The sequence below is a fragment of the Ursus arctos genome, unplaced genomic scaffold, assembly GCF_023065955.2.
Source record: "Ursus arctos isolate Adak ecotype North America unplaced genomic scaffold, UrsArc2.0 scaffold_11, whole genome shotgun sequence".
Taxonomy (NCBI): domain Eukaryota; kingdom Metazoa; phylum Chordata; class Mammalia; order Carnivora; family Ursidae; genus Ursus; species Ursus arctos.
The window spans coordinates 4,751,079-4,775,199 of record NW_026622775.1 but is presented as its reverse complement, the minus strand read 5'-3'; the positions used below and the strand labels follow the sequence as shown (position 1 = coordinate 4,775,199).

Here is a 24,121-nt window from a genome sequence, read left to right as displayed (position 1 = left end):
TAAAATGTCAGTTTCTAATTTCTTGCCTACTAAAAACTTGTGTTTTAATTGAGTATATAGTGTGGAAATACTGACATTTTCTTAGACTTCATCTGTGTTTTGATGAGAATACGCAGTTTTAAAGAAACATAAATATCCAGGTTTAGTCTTATATGTTGACAATGCTATTGAATGAACAAACGTTCTTAGAACAAATAATGGGTACATTTCTCATTGAACCATTTTACCAAACTCAAGAAAAGTTATATGCCAGTTCTCTCTAACTGGTTGTCATAAATGATCCAAGATCCTCCTGATTCATATTTTCTATTAATTTTTAGGTATAAATAGGCCGTCTTAAGATGAACCTCTCAGTAATTCATAGACAGCCCTCAGGGAATCTGAACATCCATTGAAATTTTATGTAAAATTTTGTGTGCAAATAGATGTAAATGCACTTTTCTGATATGTTATCAAAGTTGTCTATCACCTAAAAAAAAAAAAAAGACTAAGAATCCTTGAATTCTAGATGACTTCTTCATCTTGTACTTTGCTGATGATTATGACAATGCTTTCATCTTGTATTTAATGTTAATATTTTGCATTTTCACTAATTCATCTCCCCCTTTCTCTTATTCTCTCCAATCCCTCCCCCCACAGGTCCTCCTGTAAGTATATTTGCTGTATTTGGGCTCTTGTACATTAATCGGGATCATGTATGTTAAAACTTTGTTAAGACATCAAAATATAGTCTATATTTCAATTAGAAAAATGTTACTGACCTATGAAGAGTATTTAACATTGGGAAATTATTTTTTAAGTACATAATTTTGGATATGTTGAAGTGCAAAATGTGTCAATTAAAAAAAAACCCACTCTATTTTTAATACGATCACAAACCAGTTACTCTCCTGGGACTTTTGCAGTAACTTATGAAGCTCCTGATATTAAATACTTTTCCTGGAATTCTGAGGTTTCTCTTGCAAGCAAATCCCCAGGCTATTTCGCACTTCTTTTTTCATCTGTTTAAACTTGTATCTGAAATATTTGCATTTGCCAGTCCACCAAATGTAGATGGCAACATGATCATGGAAATGATACCCCCCGTGGGCTTGGTCCGGTACTCCCTCCTCAGGCAACATTCCCTTTGAAGTCCGTTGGAGTTTGCCTGCATAAAGAACATGAGATGGAGCCCTTGGAGAGTTGCACGTTCTTTTTTCTTTCCTTGAGTAGGTCAGAGCTGTAGCATTCCAGCCTGCTTTGCACTCACAGGAACAGATTATCTTGTCAGCTTTGAGCTAGATGTGTTTTTGAGTAATAATATCCTGGATATCTGTTGTCTGACCCCAGTGTTTGCATTGTCCACTGTACGTTTACGGTAGCAATGATCATTGGCCTTGAGATATTTTCTCATCCCGAAGAGCCAGTTTGCTCCAGGGTTCAAAGACTCCACATTGGCAACTTATCTAACAGGCCAGCATGGTCCAGGGAGAGGGGCTTAGCGTATACTCGTTTACTTTATTCAGAGGAAGCTTTGGCTTCCAAATATCTTTTGCAGTCTTCCTGCCACGTTCAAGGGTGGAACATAAATCATGATAGAAGTGACTTTGCTTCTGTAACTGACTTTCAGCTCCTGCTTAATGCTAGGCAGATGGCATGGCCCAGGTCTACGAGCCTTATTCTTTGGCTTCATATGTAAGCCTCTGTCTTTAAAACTAGAAACAAACCATTACTACCCAGAGGAAACTCTGGAGATTACAGCCAGAATAGAGTATTCAAGGTTTTTTTCAGTGGATGTAAGTATTAGTCATGCCAAGAGGTTGTTAAATCTTGCTTCTGCTGTACGGTGACATTTCGGGTTCTGGTATATCCTCTTTGACCTTGTAGAAGTATCAGCAGCCATATAGCCCCTCCTTTCTTGGGGCCATCTATTAGTCCAGGTTCTCCATTAAAGATTTAATTGTTCTTTCCTTTCTTATTATATAAATAGAAAATAGACCTAATATGTTTAAGCCCTGAGTACGGGCATCCCTGGGAGATATTGTGGGTTGGTTCCAGACTACCACAGTAAAGCGAATAGCACAATAAGGTGAGTCAAATGAAGTTTTTGGCTTCCTTAGTGCATAAAAAGTTATGTTTACATTATACTGTAGTCTCTTAAGTGTATAATAGCATTATGTCCAAAAAAAAAACCTCCCAAGAACAAAAACAAGGTACCTGCCTTATTTAAAAAATACTTTATTGCTAAAAATGCTAACCATCATCTGAGATTTCAGTGAGTCACAATCACTGATCACCAATCATCATAACAGATATAATAATAATGAAAAAGTTTGAAATATTGTGAGAATTACCAAAATGTAACACAGAGACACAAAATGAGCAAATGCTGTTAGAAAAGTAGCTCCTATGGACTTGCTTGACACAGGATTGCCACAAACCTTCAATTTATAATAAAAAATCACTATAGCTGTGGCTCCCAGTAATGTGAACTGTAGTATAATGAGGTATGTCTGTATATAGCAAGCAGTAATCGAGACACGTCATACGCATACTTTCATTTTGTCTCACATAAATCCTGGTGTTCCCATTCCCATTGCTCAGTGAGGAAAAGACTCATAGAGATTAATTATCAATGGTCGCACCTCTACAGAGGGTTTACAAAGTTGGAATTCAAGTAGATGTGTCTGATTTTAAACGCTTTCCACTTAACCACATTATCCCTATCCCTTATGAAGTATGGCTCATTGTCACACAGGCTTGAAGGCCATGGTCAAATCATATTCCTTGATATGGATAATTATATATAATAAAAACATGTCCAAAAAATGTGAAGTGGCTAATCTATGAAATGAGCATTCATACTGTCCCATCTCAATGGCATTTTGAAGAAGTTACAATGTGTTTAGCAAACTGCATCAAATCCAAGAAATAAGGTATAATTATGAGTTTTCACACCGACTAAAAGATAATTCAGGTCACTCACATTTGGAAAGATGAAAAACCACTGATTGTGAAAAAGAGAAAGAATATATATCGATTATGCTATCTTTACTAATACAATGGAGTCTTATACTACTTGGGACCCCGTATCATGGGGAACCCTTATAGGTAAATACCTTATAATGAAGTTGTCTTGAACCTCTAATTTCTAAACTCTTATATATGATTTTCAAGAAGTAGTGTTTGCCTTTTATCAAATTCAACTCTAGAGTTACAAAATATTTTCATTATATTTCTTGCATCTGAATAAAAATTAATGAACAGCGATATTATTATGATTAAATAGGTTTACCAATGATATATTTATTGAGGTATAATATCTAATTATTGACAATTATAATTTGAAGTGACCATACACGTCCTAGTTTTAGCATCATTTAATTTTATGTGTATTTTCCCCATCCATTTCTTTTCCATGAACTGAAATCTGAAAGTTTCTGTAATTTTATTTTTAGGGAAATTTTATTTTCCTAATTTTGTATTTTTTAAAAAATATATTTAGTCTGAGAAGTTCCATGGTCTTGCTTCTGGGGAGCGATCCGTGACACATAGCCTATGCCAGAATCTGTGGCAAAAGTAAATTCCTTGAGCTCCTTCTAACCATGAGCTTCTGTGGTCCCATGGCTTCACATGTACAGAAAGATTATGAAGTAACTTGGTGTCCTGGTGTGTATTTTCTTGTTATGAAATGTGCTCAGTGTTGCAAAAAACAGCGCTCACGCACTTATGAAGCAAATGAGTAACAGATTGATTGACCTGAGGAGCAGTAACTGATCTCTTTTGTCACTAAGAGTCACCTTTTTCATTGCCCTTCTGAAGTAATACCCTGAAGTAAAATTTAAAAGAAAAACATAATGATAAAATTTAATTTAACAATCTTACATTTACATCTTCATTTGATGTATTTTGGAAAACTTGGATACATTACACTAGAATTATGTGCGGCTAAAGTGTTTTTTCTCTGTCAGTTTCTATGTCTTGCATATTGAGATCATTTATAATTGAAAGCTTGAAATACACCTTGAATTAGACCCCACATATCAATTTACTCTTTAGGAAGAAGCTATCCCGCTTATTACTCAGTTACCCAATTTGACAAAAAGATATTGCTACCATAGGAGTTTCTAATATAAAAGGCTACAATGGAGTAATTTTATGACAACGTATGTAATTTACTTTTACATGAATATCAGGTATTTTTCTATTTTTTTTTCCATAAAGGTAACGTGTATTAAAACATTGCTCTAAAGGAATCCATGAAAGTGCTTTGAGCACCTAGCTCAGATATCACGAATATGTTTGCTAGAATAATTTGCCAGAGCGTTACGTTACCTGATTGCATATGGCATGAAATTGTACCTTCTATTTTGGATATCTTAAAAATACATTCATGTTTCAATAAGAAGCAACAAGTAAGATTGAAATTTTCAAAGTGACAAAGTCTTCAAATGTAGCAAATTTTGCACTATTTTGGACCATTTTTAGAGTCAATGGGGGATGTGGTTTCTCTGTCCTTTTGTCCCGAAAGGAGGTGCTATTCTAATATTCATAGATAGCAGATTCAAACGAGTCCTGTAACTGCAGCCAGAAAAGAGTCAGGAGACCTGTTTTAACTGGCTTTTTATTTGTATCAGTCTATCAAGCCATATAATTGTGCTTGACTGACAGAGATATGATGTTATTGTTGGTAGCACAGAACCCTCTGAGGTGTGAAATATGACGCTCTTGTGCAGCCCGTTCTGTCCCATCTACCTTCAGCAATTGTCAACTCAATTTGAAGCCCAGAATCTTGTTGACAGATGAATGAAGCAGACTTAGCCAAGTTAAGCTTACAATGCTATTTCTGCCAATGTGGTAGATGAATTAGGAAAAGAAGTCTCTGAGGAAATTTTAGATGAAAAACTCTGATATCTTTACTTCATATTGAAAAAACAATACGACTTTTAAGTCAATAGTAAATCTTTTCCAGATATGCTAATAATTACAGTTTATGATAAACTTCCTACCTTGTGTCACTTTACAGACCAGTTCTCATACCAGCCCCAGAGATTTATTATACCCATTTTATAGACTAAGAAACTGAGGACTGGGAATTTTGCCCAAGCACTCGCATTTAGCAGGAAGCAGAACCAAAATTTGAGCCCATGTCATCTCGATCTCTCTTCAAAGCCCGTTCCCCCCCACCCAATAATTCTATAAGATGTTTTCCAGGCAAGTAAGGTTTAAGATTTACCACTTTATTTGCAGATACCTTCTTCGTTGTGTCTTATCCTACCCTCTGTTACCTATAGTTCCTATTAAGCTCTTCTTAGTTATCTGTAGATCTCCCATCTTTCATGTGCTCTTTCATACTGCTGGTTACTCAAAACAAGCTTATAAAACATCTAATTCACATCTAATGTATGGTGATATGAGCTTTGCCTCTGAGTCAAGAAAATTAAATATAAAATTGTCTTGGAATATTTCAGCAAATATTCTTTTAATTTCTCCTTTGTTATATTCCTGCTTAATCATTAACATATTTTTATTTCTATTTGGGCTCAAAGAATATGCTTTTGGATGTGTCGTGACTTATTTTTTCTATAATAATAGGGCATTATTGTTGATAGAGCAAACCATTTATCTTATAGGAAGCAGAATCACTACAATATACTAGGATGGCTAAATAAAATTTGGATGTAGTCACCATAACAAACCAAAGAAACAGACAAAACAAGCCTGGAGAATTAGTTTGCGTCTAAAGGCTGTTTGGGGACAGGGCTATAATAGAATGAGCATAGACTATCACAGATGGGTAGTTCATTTTGGGACACTGAACACAGGTTTGTCTCTTGCAACAAAAGGTAGAAAAAGAGGATATAACTATAATTCTTAGATAGAATAGATTCCCCAATGTCTTTTTATGTCTTCTGTTTTTGAGTGATTCAAGCTGCCATGTTTGAAGAGGGAACTGTGCTCAGTGGCAATTTGTTTCAGTACTTCCTCTCGTGTTGTTTATGTAGATTTAGTGCCAGATTAAGCAGAACTTTGGAATTCTTGAAAAGGGCAAGATAATGGGTAAAGACCCACAAATTGAGGTAAATAAGTCTTAAAATTTAAAAAGCAGGGGAGAGGAGGAATTAGACATACAAAAATATTGACAGTGTTTTTCTTTGCAATGTGGTCTGTTTCTAGATGCCATCTGTTGTAGAATAACTGTAGCTATTATAACAGACAAACCCTGATGTTAGTAGCCTACCACAATATACATTTATTTCTTATGCATGATGAGGGACAATCTTTCAAGGACCCAGAGTGATGGAGACTGCTATCTTTCATCCAAGTGTTCTAAAGTTACACTGAGTATGGATATGCAGCCATCAGATAAGAAAAATAAGGAAAGAGCGTGAAAGGTTAGATAGAAGGATTTTCTTTGGCCAGCACTTGAAGTACAGGGTTTTATGGTTTATATCACTTTTGACCACATTCCTTTGGCAAGAGTCAACTTCCATCTTCACATGTAACTGCAAGAGAGATCAAGAAATGTAGCTGCGGGCTCAGAAGAGAAGGTAAACACATTTGGTAAACAGCCAATCTCTGCTGCCCTGTCTGGAAATCATTCTTTAAGAAATAGAAGGGGAAAAAAAGGAATAGAAAGAGCCAGAAATCTTCAGAGAGATGTACATAGGTATGTCACTTGGGTAATAATGTAACCTCTGTCTTATTGTAACATTTTAGAGAAGAAAAACATTCGTCAAAACTATTATCGCTAGAATCGGGCACCTGGGTGGTTCAGTCGGTTAAGCGTCCAACTCTTGGTTTCTGCTCAGCTCATGATGTCAGGGTCGTGGGATCGTGCCCCATCTCGGGCTCTAGGCTCAGCATGTAGTCTGCTTGAGATTCTTTCCCCCTTCCTCTCCCTCCCACTCTGCTTCTCCCCTGACTCAAACTCTCTTTCTCAAATAAATAAACAAATAAAATTAAAAAAAAAATAAACCTATTATCACTAGAATCCTCGTACAGGGGGAAAAAAAAGTAAAAAGGAATAGTTTTTTTGTTTGTTTGTTTTGTTTTGTTTTAAGTTGGAGACTGGTTTTAAGAAGAGTAGGGTATTAATGGCAGGTCATGAGCCCCAGCCTTGCCCAGGTTACTTCATAACATTGTTGATAACGAGGGCTTTTTAACTTTAAGCACTTACAAAATCTCTAAGCACCATCAGACTCTGTTATGGCTTTCTCTGTCTTCTCTCTACTGTTTCTTGTGCCACTGAGTGACTTCATTACCTTGTGTCTACAACAGTATTGCGTTTAGGGTAACTTCCTCAACTAGGAACAATTCTGGTTGTCTATCTTGTTGCATATTCCCAATTGTTTCAGGTGAAAGCTTAATGTTTAGTAATACTTTTATGAAAAAAAAAATGACTAATGCTTTTAAAGCAACTCTTAGAAGGTTTGAAAAGTAAGCAACTGTCACTCTTTGGTGGGAAACAGATGATTAAAACCAGAGAGAGATTAGACATGGGTCCTCTCTCTCCCAAAGATACTTGGTAGATGAAATAAGAGAGAGCTAAAAGAGTATTTCTTTTTAGGTTAAAAAATAAAAAACAGAACAAGTAGCACAAGGCAGTCAGAATTATTAAAAAAGAACCTCTCAGTTTTAAAGATTTTGTTGTCAGTTGATGATCAGACACCTGCAAACCTTTCAAATGTCCAGTCTACAAACAAATGGGGCGTCACACCACTCTTTCCTGTGTGACTTTCTTGTGACCAAATACTTAGTCATGTTGCTGAATTCCTAGGAAAGTCTGCCTATGCAGGCCTGCAGATAGCTTCTGGGACAAATTGGGAAGGTAGTTTATATGACCTCCCCAATTGTGGATTTGGGGGGTGACTAGCCCTGGTCAAGAAAGCCACTCTAAAATAAAGTGCTGTTAGAAAGCATTTTGGACTCATTTTGAATGTTAGCATTTTTGAATAAGGTCAAACAAGTGATTGAAGGGTACATCATTGTTTCCTTGTGAATGTCTATACACTTAATAATCTTTGTGGAGCACGTGATTACAGGGAAGTCCTCAATGTCCCCATTCTTTCAAACTAGCTACTTAAAATGCTATGATTTCCTCTTATAAAAGGGTGGCTCCTGCTTCATTTCTGATGATGGGGACACCATGAAGTTGGCCTACATTTGGCCTCAGTTGACTAAGTGACCTATTTGATCTGAATGGAGGCCTAGACTATAATATAGAAAGAATTCCCTCATCTAGATGTTAAATGAACTTTAGTTCTTGCTTTGGTGGAATTAAAAGACATTAAGCCGTGAATCTAAAGCATCTCGGGTTACCTAAATTGTTCATACGATTTTTAAATGATTTTTAAAAAATCATTATGGATGATATTTTTAATGCCTTTTTTATTTTCACAGGTCACCATGCTTTCTTGAAATTTGCTTAGGGTTAAATAAAATAAAGCTTTTTCTTGTTTTCTTACTTGCTAATAATTTCAGTCTCAGAAATACATATATATCTCTAGCTTTTACTTCTGCAGAATTTTTTATTAGAAAGTATTTCTTTATGGTCAAGGAAACAAAGGATGGAATCATAGGATATAAAGTCAGGAGATACTTTAAAGTGTTATTAATTATTAACTAATGCAGTTATTTAAAATATAGTGCCACTTATCACTGATTCATTTTTTAAACTCATATTGAGTACCTAATGTAGGCCATGCCCTCTGTTGTATATGGTGTTGATAAAATAACAAGATAAGCTGCAGTCTTCAAGGAACTTAAGAGTCTAGTGGAAACAAAACAAACAAAAATATAGCAATAATATGTGAGAAGAAGTAAGTTCTGGTTATGTCCAGGTACAAAAGGAGAACAATAGAGGGTAAATAACCCAGATTTGGGGGGAGGATATCAGGGATACCTCCAGATCTGTGATAAATCACAGAGTGGTTGACATGAAAAATTTAAGTAATACAATGTTTTCAGGGAGGCTAGCATTTTCAAAGACTTTGAGGCACAAGACAGAATGGCATTTGGGGAAACTGCATTTTAAATAGGTTGAAATGTACAGTTCAGAGCCTTAAGTCAAGAGGGCAAAGATTGGAGTGGATAAAACTGTGAAGGACCATGCAGCCCATGCTAAGTCATTACCCTAAGAGTATACAAAGTCTAAAGGATTTAAGAAGTAGAGAGGCATGGTCAAATAAACGTTTTAGGAGGATCATTCTTGCTAAAGGACAAGAAGACAAAAGGGAAGTGAGAGATGATTATGATTAAAGTACTGTTGCAGTTATTTAGGTGAGAAATATAATGGCCTGGAGAGAAGTAGAGATTAAGATAGATTCAGGTGCTATTAATGAGGTAGAAATGGCAGAAATTTGTGACTAGATGTAGGGGTGAGGAGGAGTGAGAAGTGGGAGTGATTCTCAGGTCTTGCTCTGGGTAATAATAGTGCAGGGACCGGGAATAAAGAAGGCAGAGGAGGTTTGGTCTGATGGGGAGTTAAGATGCATATGGGACATCCAGATAGAAGCACCCAGTAGCCAGTTGGCTACGTTGTTATTCCACTCAAGGGAGAAGTTTGAACTGGAGTGAGAGCTTTAGGAATAATGAAAGTATAGCTGGTTGTTGAAGTGATTGAAGTTATCAGGCTATTCAGCTCATGAAGATGAGACACTCCCCAAATCTCCTTTAGAGTTTGTCATTTAAGAAATGGGTGGAAAAATCGGAGCCCTTAAGGGACACTGAGATGGAGTGCTTAAGGAGGTAGAGGGAGAATCAGGACATACCACAGTCAAGGGAGACAATGGAAAAGTCTTAAAATGAAGAGAGTGGTGAACAGTGATAGATACTGCAAACTGGCAAATAGGATGAAGACTGAAAAGTGTGCACTGTGTTTACCAATACAAAAAGCCTTGGTGCTGTTTTTCAGAGCGTCCCCAAGCACATTAACTAACATCACTTTGTTCCCTGACTATGGTCTATACCTATCAGCCATTTGCCCAGAGCGGGTAAAATGGATGTAATACAAATCAACCACAACTGGAAAATTCACGTATCTTCAGGACAGCACATTTTATTAAAATGTCTCTTTTGATTATTCCCACAATGGGAAATAAGTATAGCATTTGGATGGAAGATACATGCAGTGCCAGGTTGTAACTCACAGCTTATGAGTACAAAGGAAGGTCTCTCATTTAGTTTCTCCCTCCATCCCTCCTACCCTACTTTTGTTCCTTAAATTCTTTTAAAAATATAGTCCTGTCTCAGACAGCTTTTAATTTGGTTGAAGAGAATAGTCTTCACCTATATTTACTATTTATTAACCATACAAGTCACTTTATACTTAAATGCCAAATGAATGCGCCAGATAGACACAGCACTAGTTCTGAATGAGGAAGTTCTATTAAGCATATGAATGGCTAGGAAAATTGGAACTTGAGCTGAGACTTGAAAGATGGGAAATAATCAGATTGGTGAAGAAGGAGAAGGTGGCCAAGAGGTGGTAATGAGCCATTAGAGAGACTAAGGTGTCTGGAGTAGATGGCTCTTGATAGAAGTAGTAGAGATTATTCTGGAAGGATTAGTCAGGATTCCACAGGGAGACCCTTGATTGCCAGACTTAGCAGTACACGGATTTTCAATTTTAATAGAAAAAGCTATGGGCAGTTGGTAAGCAATAAATGAAAACCTATTTAGAATGATTGATCTGAGAGTAATTTCAGGGTAGCTACTGGAGGAAACATGAAGAAAACCTACCATGGGCTTCATTTGAGATGTTACCAAAGAAGAGTTATAGGATTTATAGAATGAATATGAGGAGTGAACTAGAGGAAAAGTGAAGGATGATTCTACAGTGGAGACAGAATTGGACACCATGGGAACAGCAGCTCAAAAAAGAAACATTTTATGGAGAAAAAATATGTCAGTGTTGAGTATTTTGTGTTGGAGTTATTGGTAAGATATCTAAGTGGAGATAGTTATGATTTTAGAAGATACCAAATTCTTCTCACTGTGACCAAAAATGATCATTCACTTGGCGCTATATTCTCTCTACTCTGTATTGCTGGCATGGCTGGAGTGCAGATACTCCTAAAAATGGCAAACAAGATAAAGGCTGAAAAGAATCCACAGCGTTTTCCAATAAAAATGGCTTTGGTGATTATATCAGTCAAGGCTTTTCAGAGAAACAGAGCCAATAGAGTATCTATCAGAGAGAGATTTATTTTAGGGAATTGGCCGCATAACTGTAGGAGCTAAGTCTGAAATCTGTAGGGTGGGCCAGCAGACTGGAGACTGAGACAGGGTCTCTATGTTACAGGCTCGAGGCAACATTACTTCTTCTCTGGGAAGCCCCAGTTTTTGCTCTTAAGGCCCTCAGCTGATTGGATAAAGCCCGTCCCCCCCCCCCATATAATCAAGGACCATTTGCTTAACTTAAAGTCAATTGATTGTAAATGTCAATCATATCTATAAAATAGCTTCACAGCAACGTCTAGACAAGTATTTGACTAAACAAACAGGCACCATAGCCTAGCTACGCTGACACAAAATTAACCAGCATAGTGATGTTTTCACCCAAGTGCCTCTTCAAGCTGTACTACTTCAGATCCCTGCTGAATATGCACAGGCACCTTCGCACTTGTTCTGTATTTCTGTCTTCTCCCTTCTCTGTGAATCCTTCCTCCTTCCTTCTTTGTCCCTTTAGTTGATTCAGCTTTCATATTCCATTTGCATAGCCTTATAAATTTGCCTGTGATGTGTAAATATACGTGCATCCTTCATTTGCAAGCATTCTTGGCTAATTATTATGCAATACATTTAATTGGAAGTTAGTGATCCAAAGCCCTTTCCTAGAGATCACTTGATGCTACCACCCTGTGAAGTAGACAGGACTGCTAGTATTGCTCTGTTTTACTTGCCAGCTCGAAGCGGGGCTCAGAGAAAGGGAGTAACATACTTGTGACACATGACTTATAAGTGGCATGTGGACAGCACTAAGCTTTGGAATGTTTATATTTGATGTTCCTGTAGCAAATAAATACAGATCCACAAACTTTTTAGAGACAGACAACAAGAGAGTCTCTCCTGCTTGACACATTTGAGGATGAAAGATTTCTGGAAAACTGGCTTTTGGAACCTACATAAAAGACAGAGAATTTGGTAATAGCATTTCTGCTGCCCAGAGCCAATCAGACCGAGGAAAAGGACAAAAATGGAGCAGTAGGGACTGGCCAGACGCTGAGGTGAGTCAAGAGGTCTGAGGGAGGCAGCCTGGGCTGCAGACCAAGCCAGAGATGCAAGGAGGTCGCTCTTCCTCATTACCGCCCCACTGTGCTCTCCCTCCTCTTAGCTTTTGACCTGTCCTGTCATCTCTTACAGTGTCCTGTGGAAGAACAGAAACAGGAACACTAGGGCATCTATACAAAGTGGCTGAATCACCACTTCCTTTTCTTAATAAACAAATGAAATCCATATTTGTGTAGCTAAGCCACAGAAAAAGAAGGAGAATGTTTGGCAGGCACAGTAGAAACTCAATCTGGAAACTACAAATTTAAAAAACAATTATTTTAAATTTCATATCACAAACTTCCTTTTGGAGGCTTCCGTTAGCTACATCTATGTTAGGATATTCTTCTGGGAGTAGAAATATAAGCACTTCAGAACTTTGTGCTGCCCAGAGCTTTAGATTTTGTAGGACACATGAAAGCATACTTTAGTCCTGTACTGCAGACACGGTCTTTTGTTCTGATATATAATTTCATTCAACAGTAGTAGACACACATACTTTGTCTCTTGATTTGCAGTTTTGGGAACAATTTCAACTCGCTCTCTTCCAGAGCACATTATTAACAACCAATTGGCATACAGTTTCAGGCTTTTTCATAGGTGAGAGTGAAAATGGAAAGAGTGGATTACAGAGTTCTCTGCAGGCACCCCGAATAATTTATCGCCCTTCTGTTGTAATGACTGAATGTATATATCTTTCACCATATGTAGCCTTCCATTTAAGCGTCCAATCAATGGTAAAGAATAAGAATGGGTTTTTAAAAACCATCCCTTGGAGTGGAACTAATCAGCTTGTGGTTTCCTTTCAGGTAGTCTGACCGTTCTCCAATATGCCCTGTATATCCTCAGATAGGAAATGACCTGAACTTCTACTTCCAGTTGTGTGGGTTATTTATCCTGATACCCCCCTCCATTTCCGCCCAACCCTCTACTTTGCATATTAAAGTTAAGCCTCTAACCATTGAATTCTCATGTCTGACTGCAAAGTGGATCTGGCATGGCCATTACATAAAACTTACTTTGTACATTATATGGCATGAGTTGAAAAGAAGCGATTTTTGAATTCTTATATTGTTGACCAGGTTGAAAGTTGTGTGAAGGATGAGGATTTATTCCTTTGCCCGACTAGATCCCCTGGGTTTTATTTGTTAAAAATGTTATTTTGTCAGAGGCATTAGCTCCCTTCTTTAGAGGGAGGGAAAACTCTTTATTTTATCTTTAGTTTGGTGATAGTAATAGACTTTCAGAGAGACTTTTCAGAACATAAACTGATGGCAATTTCAGATCATTGGAGCATTTTGAACAAAATGGAAGATTGCTTGACCTCGTATCAAATATCATAATTTGTAAGAATCTCACTACAAAAATTGTACATCCTCCGTAATATGAAGTTTCCTATGTGCATATATTTAATCAAAACCACAAGGCAAATGAATTTGGATTGAGAAAGCTCCTCTTATTCGTCATTGTGAAGAAGGAGAAGCTTTTATTTTGTCATTAAAGTGTAGGCAATTTCTTTTAATTTTAGAATTTCCAATACTTTCTGGAAACTCTAGTAACTAAAGTACCTTGATCATCTTCTAGACTTCTGTTAAAAATAGAGCAAATAAGAATGCCTTCATTCATTGTAAATTATTAGTGAAAATTGATCTGTCTTATCTCTCTGTAGAAGCAGGAACTCAGTCTATTATGGTAAAGTACGATGATTGCTAAGATGTAACATACTTTAGTACTTTTCAGAGATTTATAATACCCTTATGGTATTGTCGGTAATTTGGTGCCATGGACAATATTAAGCATTCTTTTTAGCAAGAGTTTTGATAACAGTCAAAGCAGACAGTTGATATGAGAATGTTTCTTTTTGGGGACTGGAAGTCAGCTTCATTGTAAGTGTGAAATGTTTCTTTGCTGTGTCTTGCTTTTGCTTGCTGACAGTAGCTACAGCAGTGGCTTACTCTTAAAATCAACATGATCAATCTCTTAAAAATGACATCTCTTTCATTACATATTTGTTCTCACCTTGTCTCACTCTGTGCTGGCTAGCCTTTTAAATCCTTTAGGATACCAAGAATGATATCTAAATAGATTCCTAAATTACAGATCTTCAAACTTCTTACTTTTAAACTATAACCAAAATTAGCTAAATGTGGTTTGGCATGATCCATTAAGGGTATCATATGAAGCCCAGAAATATGAATATATGTACTTATATAAAACTGGCTCCTTGCTAACATCCAATGATATATGTTATGGGACACTAAAGCCCCATAGTAGAGTATTAAGTTCTAATATTTGTATTTATGGGCTTTTAATTTCTTTCTAACAAATTGAAAAATGATATGTATGTAACGATTGACCAAGATATTGACTCTTTAGTCAGAATGCCTTGTAGCTCAGACTTTTCTGCTAAGTAGAAAAAGAACCTTTTTTCAGAAGAGGGATCTTTTTCTGATACTTTTATCTTCAAACCATGGAACGTTTCAGAGTGCATAAAATACAAAAATTATAGAATTTTAGCTGGTGGAAACCTCAGAGAGTAAGTCCAAGTTTCCTCTTCATTTTTTCATTTAGAGAACTAAAAGTGGACTCCAAGCAGGTATTTAAAGGAAGCCATCATCTCACTGACACAGAACTATTCTGCAGTGATGAAAATGGATGTATGAATAATGATATGCAGTATATTCTATATAAATTAATTCAATTTTAAGGGAATATCTTCTAGAATGCTCCATATTTTAGTAAGTTCAATTCATCAAAGTCATCATGTCACATCTGTTACAAAGATTGGTCTCTTGCTGAACGCTAGCCAAATAATTTTCCAGAAATGACATTTTTCACAGTTTATTGTGCTCTCATCATCATGGCACAAGCCACATCAAGTGTATTTCTTGAGCAGTGCTTAAGATGAATTAGTCATGTGCATTCTGTTTCTGCACATGGAGGCTTCAGTTTCTTAAGAAAAACAAGGGCTTTTAGGTAATAATGTCTTTCAGGTTTTAATCATCCATAAACTTTTACATTCTTATTTTTTAAATGCTTGTATGGTTAAGAAATAGAATAACATCATGAAGGAAATTTATTTCCTACTTTTAAGTAATAGTACTCCTTAATTACTTAAATCTTATGTTTTACCCCAATTTAAATGAAAATAGGTAAAGAGAAAGTTTGGGCATCTGTTTATTAATGAATTGACTTAAAATATTTGAATGACTTGGCATTATTTATAAACTTTGATTGTTCTTTTGGATTCAAATCTTATTTAGACATGGTTAATATTTGTGCAGGTGAAAATAAAAATTTACTATGAAATGACATAAGACTGATACATATTTTTGATGTAAAGGATATTGTTGCCAAATAGATTCATTTGTTTTTCTACAGAGGTTAGAAGAAAACATTATTTTATAGCATAATTGAATGGGCTTACTATTTCTCACCATTCTTTCCCTGTTCTGGGCTCTTCACAAAAGGGAAATGTTGAAAAGAAGAATTAGAAACCTGGGAAATTTCTACACCAGGGAATAGTCAGGTTAAACTCTATTCTCTAGGATCAGAAAGCAAAACGGTTTCAAATTTATTGTTTTCTTCAAAAATTTGGACATCTTAGTTATGGTTTGGTTGAATTTCTTGACTTCTCTCTTCTGATTGGGACGCTTCTTGCTGGTCCTGCCTGCAGTCTCAACATAACTGTACAAACAAGGGGACCAGATTCCACTGTACTACAGATTGCGCACGTGGGAATATACACAGGAGCTAAAGGAACCTGGAACTGCACTCCACCTGCCCTCTGACACTGGTGAACAATCCTCCCTCTGCTTAATGGCAGAACCAGGTCCCTTGACTTCCTTTGTGAATAGGACAATGCTATGTAACTCTGATGTCCTAGTTCATGCTTCATACACCTATACATTATGTGTGTGTGTGTGTGCGCGCACATGTGTGAACTGAACTGAAACTTCTCCCTGAACTCCCCTTTCAATGAGAAAAAAATAAATGGCTGAGGTTTGCAGTTTGTCAAAAGCTTTGAAAAGATTGCTTTAGCAGACTTTATTTCTGGAAGATTGTACTGCCTTTCCACTCCTTTAGGAAAGACCTGATGGGATAGCCTAATTTACTTCATGCACGCCAATTATTAATACAAATGTCTAGCTTGGCCTACTTCCTTTCATTTATACAATTTCAGGGATGGTCAGTCAGCCATGCTCCAGGCAGAACATAGAACCATTCATGCACGGGAGCTTGTGCTTTATTCTCTCCCCAGTAGGCTCTGAGCATGCTGTGACTACAGCCCACGGAGCACTATCTTTTATCCCTTGGCAGTTATTTAGAATCATTCAGAAAGAACCTGCCGAGCCTCATCAATAGAGGTAATTTAGCCAGTGGCTCTGAAAATGCTGTTACATTCCCCGTCTCAACTGAGAACATTTATATTACAGAAGAAATGAAGTGTATTCAATATACTCGTGAAGAGTGCATTATAGTATCTAATTCAGTCCCAGCATCACTAACTGTACAACCATATAACGTTAAAATAAATTAAGGTGGCTTATTTTTTTTTAATACAATCAGTTTTATTGCAGTGACAAGAGAGCACTATAACTAGTTTTCACAATTTGAGCCTTTGTCACAAGGCCTTTTAGTTGTATGGGAAGAGAAAGCCCAGTAGAGTATGGGAATCTGAAGGTGTAGTCACTTCTCTGTTGTCTGAGACTGTGGGTTCCCTGTTGAAGAGCCCATGCCATATTTTTCCTTGTTTTTTCTGGCACCACCCCAGTGCCTAGCATTTAGTGGGTTGATGGAATGAAAAATCATATAAAGATGAATTTTTTTTAAAACCAAGTATTTGTTTGCCTTCCACCGTCCAAGGTGTAGTATAGGCTCTGGAATCTGCCAGACCTGAATTTATATCTCAGTATTTCTACTTAATAGTTGTGTGAACTTGGGTAAGTCACTCAAGCTCTTTCTGTCTCAGTTTCCACAGCTGTAAAATGGGCTAATAATGGTACCCAGTAATGTGTGCAAAGCCAACAGCCCAGTGCCTGGTATGTTGTAACAGCATGGTGAGTGTTAGCTGTTCAAGGAGCATACCATTTTATCGGGAAGAGAAGGGACTGATAGCTATAATTTTAGGCAGAATGTAATATTGTAAAGGAATTAAGAAAACAATCTGTGGATATTAAGAAATAAAGTTCCCATCTGCTGTGGGAAAGCAGACAAACCTTTGTGACAGCCTTAAAGCCTGGCTGGGATTTTTTTCTTTCTTCTTTTTCTTTTGGTCGTGTTTCAAGTTTTTATTTAAATTCTAGTCAGTTAACATCTAGTGTAATGTTGGACGGGATTTCAACAAGGAATGCGCAAGGGGTGCAGCAGACTGAGGGGATAACCAGGCAAGGCTGTGCTGGACGTTAGGAGCCTGGAGCGATTGCAGGGAGGTCATGAGGGCTAAGGGTCTCTTTGGAGGCTGAGCCACAGGTTTTGACTACCAGGTCTACCTGAGCCTTGATTTGGTCAAAATAAGATGTCATTCCCTTCGATAGAGTAAAAGTGAAGTTTTAAACTTTGGTCCGTCCATCCTGAGAGGGCTTGAGTGCTCTAAGGGCCATATTTCTTTCTCTAGCATTTCCACAGTGCCTTGCTTGCATAGCCACCATAACCCTTAAAGTTTTGTGACTTGGTTGGTAAAGTTTATTTATCCTTGTTACAGAAAATGTAGGAAATGGGTGATTCATATAAATTCTATGGTAGCTTGTCATGAACAAGGTCTAAAGACACTAAGAATTATAAGAAAATCTTGAGTACTTTAGGCAAATGTTTTGTGTAATTACTCGATACTTCAATGATTTTTGAGTCCTTATTGAATAAATATAGATAACATTGTTACTATTATTATCCTTTGTTTTTGAGACTATATTCCTACAACTAAGTCTAAAGATATAGAAAGATAAAATAACTAAAATAAAATAAAAGCATGTTTAAAGAAACTGTTAAAACAGTGCTGGTAAAATCTATAACCACAGATCAACGCATCATATGTTCTACTAATTTACAAAAGCATTTGTACAATTGAACTTATTAAATATAGTTCAGTGGGTATGTCACCAAAGCAATGGGGAAGAACAGAAAAATGTATCTAACAGAGAAATGGAGACCACTACCTACAAGCCTCCCATACCCTCACTTTCCTCCTTAATACATGAGATGTTGTAGGATGTCACTTGAATCATGCTCTTGCATACACCTGTAAACGCCCTCCTTCCTCTCTCCCTCTGGCCTGGCCTGGGGAAACCCGAGCCTAGTAAAACACAGCTCACCCTCTACTCTGCACCTGCACCCACGTCACTGAATGAGGGGAGGAGAAAAACAACCCAGTTAACTGGTTTGATTTTAAATTCGCACCACTAATCTCATGAGGATCCATCATGCTGCCCAGTCCCCTGATCGATGTTCATAACCCAGTCACTGTCTCTTAGCTATTTCAAACCTTTTTCTTGCTCCTGAATCCTCCAGCATCTCCTTCCCACTTAACTTTGTTGGTAACCTTGTTTCTTATTTCCCTGAAAAAGTAGAAGCAATCGGAATATAGCTTCTATACACTCCCACCACCAGATCCGATAATTTACTCAAATCTGTACCCTCTCTCCTCCTGTTACAAGGGATCAACTGTCCCCTCACTTGTGCAGATGAGCTAATCTCTGCCTTGCTCAAGGCATTTTCTTGCAATTGCCTCTCTCCCATATCAGTGGTTTTTCCTCCTTACTGGATAGTTCTTTTGGCACAAAATGAAGCCATATCTTCCATCTTAAACAGCAACAACTTCCTTGACCCCATACCTTTTCCCAGACACTGTTGCATTTGTTTACTCCCACTGCTCTTCACAGCAAAACTCGTAGAAAGAGTTGTCCACAGTCATCAAAATGCTGTTTTCTCATTCTCTCTTGAATCGAACAAGGCGTTCATCTCTACTGTTTTGCTGGAAACATTTTTGTCAGGCTCACTGATTATCTTCACCATGACAAATTTAGTAGTCAGGGTTCAGTTCGAATTTTACTGGACTATATTCTACAGAGTTGATCGCTCCCTTCTTGAAGCACTTTCCCTGCTTATCCCCTTGCTTGATATAACTCTTTCAAGGCACTCCTCCTACTTCACTGCCCTTTCCTCAGTCTTGCTAGTTCTTTTTCTTCTTCATGGTCGGTATACGTTGGAATGCTCGAAGGTTCAGTCCTTGGGCCTTTTTTCTTCCTTATTTTTATTTACTGAGTAGGCGATCTCATATAATTTCATATAATCTCAAAGGCTCCCAAATTTATATCTCTATCCTGGACTTTTATGAATTCTAGTCTTGTATATCCAACTTTTTACTCAACGTCTCCACATGTATGTTTCATAGACATCACAGAATTAACATGTCCAAAACCAATTCCTGAGCCTCTACTCTCCAAAGCTGCTCCTCTCACAGCCTTCCCCATCAGGAAACGGCATCTGCATTCCTTTTGTTGTCCCAGGCAGACCTTGGGGTCATTCCTGACTCCTCTTTTTTCTCACACCGCCCCCACCCATTCCCCCATTCAATCTATTTGCAAATCTGGCAGTTACTTGAACACCCTATCTCCACCTTACCAGGCACTCCACTTGCTGTTCCTTTCCCCCCTTTTCCTCTGGTTGGACAGTCCTTTTGTGACCACCCTATAAAATGGCACCCTCCCACTAAATGGCTCTCATAGTCTCCTTATCTTTGCATATTTTTCTTAGCTGTTATCACCACCTGCCACATTCTTTATAAACATTCTCTTACAGTCTTATCTCCCCCAACAAGAATGATAGCAGGGACTTGGTTTTATTCATTATATTCCTAGTACCCAAAGAATGCCTGGCACTCTGGAGGTGCTTAACAAATGTTAGCTGAATGAATAAACATTCAGCCTTACTCTTCCCACACCCATCACATGCCCAGCAAACTTCTTCTTCAGAGTCCCTTGAGATTTAGGGCATGGAATACCTCCATTTTCTGCCTCTGTATATCCAAATGTATCTGTATCTGTTCTCCCTCTCTCCTCTTCTCAGACAAAATGGTGTCCCATCTCCTGACTCTTATTCTCTAACATCACTTCCTTTGTGTTCTCTTACATATTTATTTTGCTTTACAAGCTGTTTCTTTTTCTCTTAGCTAAGTTTCTGTCCGTTTGTAAAAATTTTCAACAAAAACAAAGAAAAAAACTGTTCTTCAGCCCTGTGTCCCTTTTAGCTACTATCCTATTTCTTTTCTTCACTTCACACACAATTCCTCAAAAGAATTGTCCACACAGATTGGCAAATTGTTGGTACACATACTTTCTATTTTTTACCCTTTGCTGGTCAATCCCAGCAACTTTCCTAATCAGAACCTTCTTGTAACCCATTATTCCAGGCAGTCATTAATAACCTATCACACTTGACACTTCAGATAACACCTGCTTGCCATCTAAGGACCTTATTCTTCTCTTAATTTCCTCACCTCACTGCTCAACCAATTACAGTAAAGATTCTGACTTCCTATTGGTTAAATGCAATGGACCTTCTGTGGTCCTCATTTTAATTTCTCTTTTTGAAATTCTCTCCAATCTTGACTTCTATAACTCTACTTTGTTGCTGTTTTTAATTCTTTTCCTCCCGTTTTGTTTCTGGGACACTATTCCTCTCTTGTTTCTGAAATGTTTCTATTTCTATACCCAGGGGTATATTTCTCTTATCCTGGGATGAATGATTCACTAGACAATTGATGGATAGACTTAAGGAGTTTTTTTTGTGTGTGTGTATGTGTAAAATTTTAACTGTTTCATGTATGGATATTTCTCACAGCAACAGTAACTTCTTTCAATTCAAAAGAGGGTTAAGAATCACTGCTTCATGCTTCCCCTGGGTAATCTCTTCCAAACCCATGGCTTCAGCCACCACTGTGACATAAGTGAGAGCACAAGTAGTTCAAGTCAGACCCATGTTCATAGTTCCAGCTTACCATTTTAGAAGCTGTGTGACTTGGGGGACCCTACGCTCTCTGAGACTTGGATTGTTCAATGATAAAATGATGGAAATGATCCCTAATTTGCAAGATTATTGTAACAGAGGTGTCATTTATTTATTATCTTTTTACAACCTCCTTTTTTTCCTTCTCTTTAAAATTTAAATTCAACTAGCCAACATATACTGCATCATTAGCTTTTGGTGTAGTGTTCAATGATTCATTAATTGTGTATAACACCCAGTGCTCATCACATCATGTGCCCTCCTTAATGCCCATCACCCTATTACCCCCTTCCCCCACCCTCCTCCACTCTGTAACCCTCAGTTTGTTTCTCGGAGTCAAGAGTCTTTCATGGTTTGGCTCCCTCTCTGATTTCTTCCCATTCAGTTTTTCCTCCCTTCCCCTATGATCCTCTGAACTATTTATGTTCCACATATAAGTAAAACCATATAATTGTCTTTCTCTGATTGACTTATTTCACTTAGCGTAATACCCTCCAGTTCTTAAAAAAATAATAATAATAATAAAGAAAAAAGGTGTGGTTCATATCTAAAATGGAATATTACTTAGCCATCAGAGAATGAATACCTACCATTTACTGACACAGGTGTCATTTAAAATGCTCTTGGTGCCTTATGATAGTCCGTAAGTGGTAGTTATTATGACGCAACCCCAAACATCTCGGATCCTAAGGCATCTCAATTTGCAGAACCTCTTTCCATTTTTAGGGTTCTTTCTCACTGGAGCAACAAGCATTATGTGACTCAGGCATTATGAATTAATTGACTCTGTTAGTACTCATTTGTTAATGCAAAACATCTAGAACAGGCAGCTACAGAGAGCACTGTTACGCCTGTCTTTCGCATAATATTTAGAAAATTGGAATTGGGCACTTACATAAATTTAATAAGCCTGACAGATGTTTATAAATTCGTTTCCAGTATTTATCTGGAATAATCAAAATAGCACACTTTTAAAGATGTTAATAAACATCTTTCTGGTTTGGAGAAACCAAATTATTTATTATATACAATGTAATAAAAATTGGCAAGCAGTAAAAATTGCCTTTGCATTCTTCAAAAAGCATGTGTTTTTAAAACTATAGAAGCTGAGCAGGTGTTTCTCCTCACATATATTCTATGTTTATTGTGCCCTACTAAACATATGTTTGTAAAACTTGTCATTTATTTACACCTTGATAGCCCTTCCTGATTCCATGCCGGTTGGTGAAGAGACTTGGATATGTATTATGTTTTAGAAGTCTGATAGCCTAAAGCATAAGTTCTTCAAATGACTCCATAAAAGAACACAGCTAAATCCCCAAACCTTTGCAAAATAGCAAAGGTTCTAACCAACTTGGCCTAATAGGGATTCCTATACTATGTGGATCCATGACTTCCTATCATTGGGTGATTGAATCTGGAGCTCCCTTTCCCCTCTCGCTCCCTATTCCTAATCTACTCCTAAAAGGGATGTAGGACATACACTGAAAGTGAATTCAAAACCTTTACTTATTGGGGCGCCTAGGTGGTGCAGTCATTAAGCGTGTCCCGGTGTTCTGGGATCGAGCCCCACATCAGGCTCCTCCGCTAGGAGCCTGCTTCTTCCTCTCCCACTCCCCCTGCTTGTGTTCCCTCTCTCGCTGGCTGTCTCTGTCAAATAAATAAATAAAATCTTAAAAAAAAAACCCTGTACTTATCAAATTTTGAAGAATAGTTTTAATAATTTCACAACATTCTTCCAAGTGATTAAAAACAGCCTGAATTGGGAGAAGTTGGAAAATGGAATTCAAAATTACTGGCCTAGGTCTTTGAATGAATGAATTTAGTATGGAAAAAATTTAACAACCTAATTAAGATTCTGTTTAAAAGTTTTCTGGAGTGAATTAGGTATTGTGTGATAAATATTTTTATAATCAAGACATGGGGCTACTAACATTTTGAGAAGTATAGAAAACTCTAAAGATGGAAATAATTACCCATAAGTCCACCACCCAGAATTATACATTTTCCTCTCTTCCTCCTCCCACCTCTTTCTTTCTTTCTCCCGTTCTTTCTCTCTCTCTTTCTTTCTTTTTCTTTTCTTTTCTTTTCTTTTCTTTTCTTTTCTTTTCTTTTCTTTTCTTTTCTTTTCTTTCCTTCCTTCCTTCCTTCCTTCCTTCCTTCCTTCCTTCCTTCCTTCCTTCCTTTTTTCTCTTCATAGAGATAGATTTACAAATATATGTCTGAATGAATACATATGTATACACATGTAAAGTTATATCCTAAAAAGTGTATAATCTGTATTTTATATACAACAATATAAGTAAATAAAATATATGAAGTTCATAACTGAAATAACACTGAATTTTCAGTGTTGTGTCATAAGGAAATAATATGTATTTATAAATAATAAATATAAAATAAAAAATAAAAATGAAAGTAAAACATGAAACATATTTTTATATTTATAAATATAAATATTTATATAGAAAGATGTAAGCAAAAATCCAAATTGGAGCACCTAGGTGGCTCAGTTGGTTGTCTGCCTTTGGCTCAGGTCGTGATCTCACAGTCCTGGGATCAAGCCCCACATGGGCCTCCCTGCTCAGTGGGGAGTCTGCTTCTCCCTCTGCCTCTCACTTATTCTCTATCTCTGTCTCTCTCAAATAAATAAATAAATAAATAAAATCTTTAAAAACAAATCCAAATCAACTTTAGTAGAATGGTAGGCATCCAATAAATTCTAACATTGTAAATTAATGTAGAGTCTTTTTCTTATATTTTTGTGTGAAATTTTTAATAACAGAACATGAACATGATAAAATTCTTTACTTTTCTATGTTCTCATTATAAAGGTTTAATCTTAAGAAAGAAAAGATAAATATGG

General features: G+C 37.0%; 1 protein-coding gene across 1 annotated transcript in view; it reads left to right on the top strand.

Moving 5' to 3' along the window:
- Positions 1–24,121, top strand: part of COL25A1 (collagen type XXV alpha 1 chain) — a 426,836-nt gene that overhangs the window by 234,580 nt on the left and 168,135 nt on the right. The window contains 1 exon segment of the mRNA XM_057310227.1: positions 640–647. Within this exon segment, the coding sequence (XP_057166210.1) occupies positions 640–647 (8 nt within the window).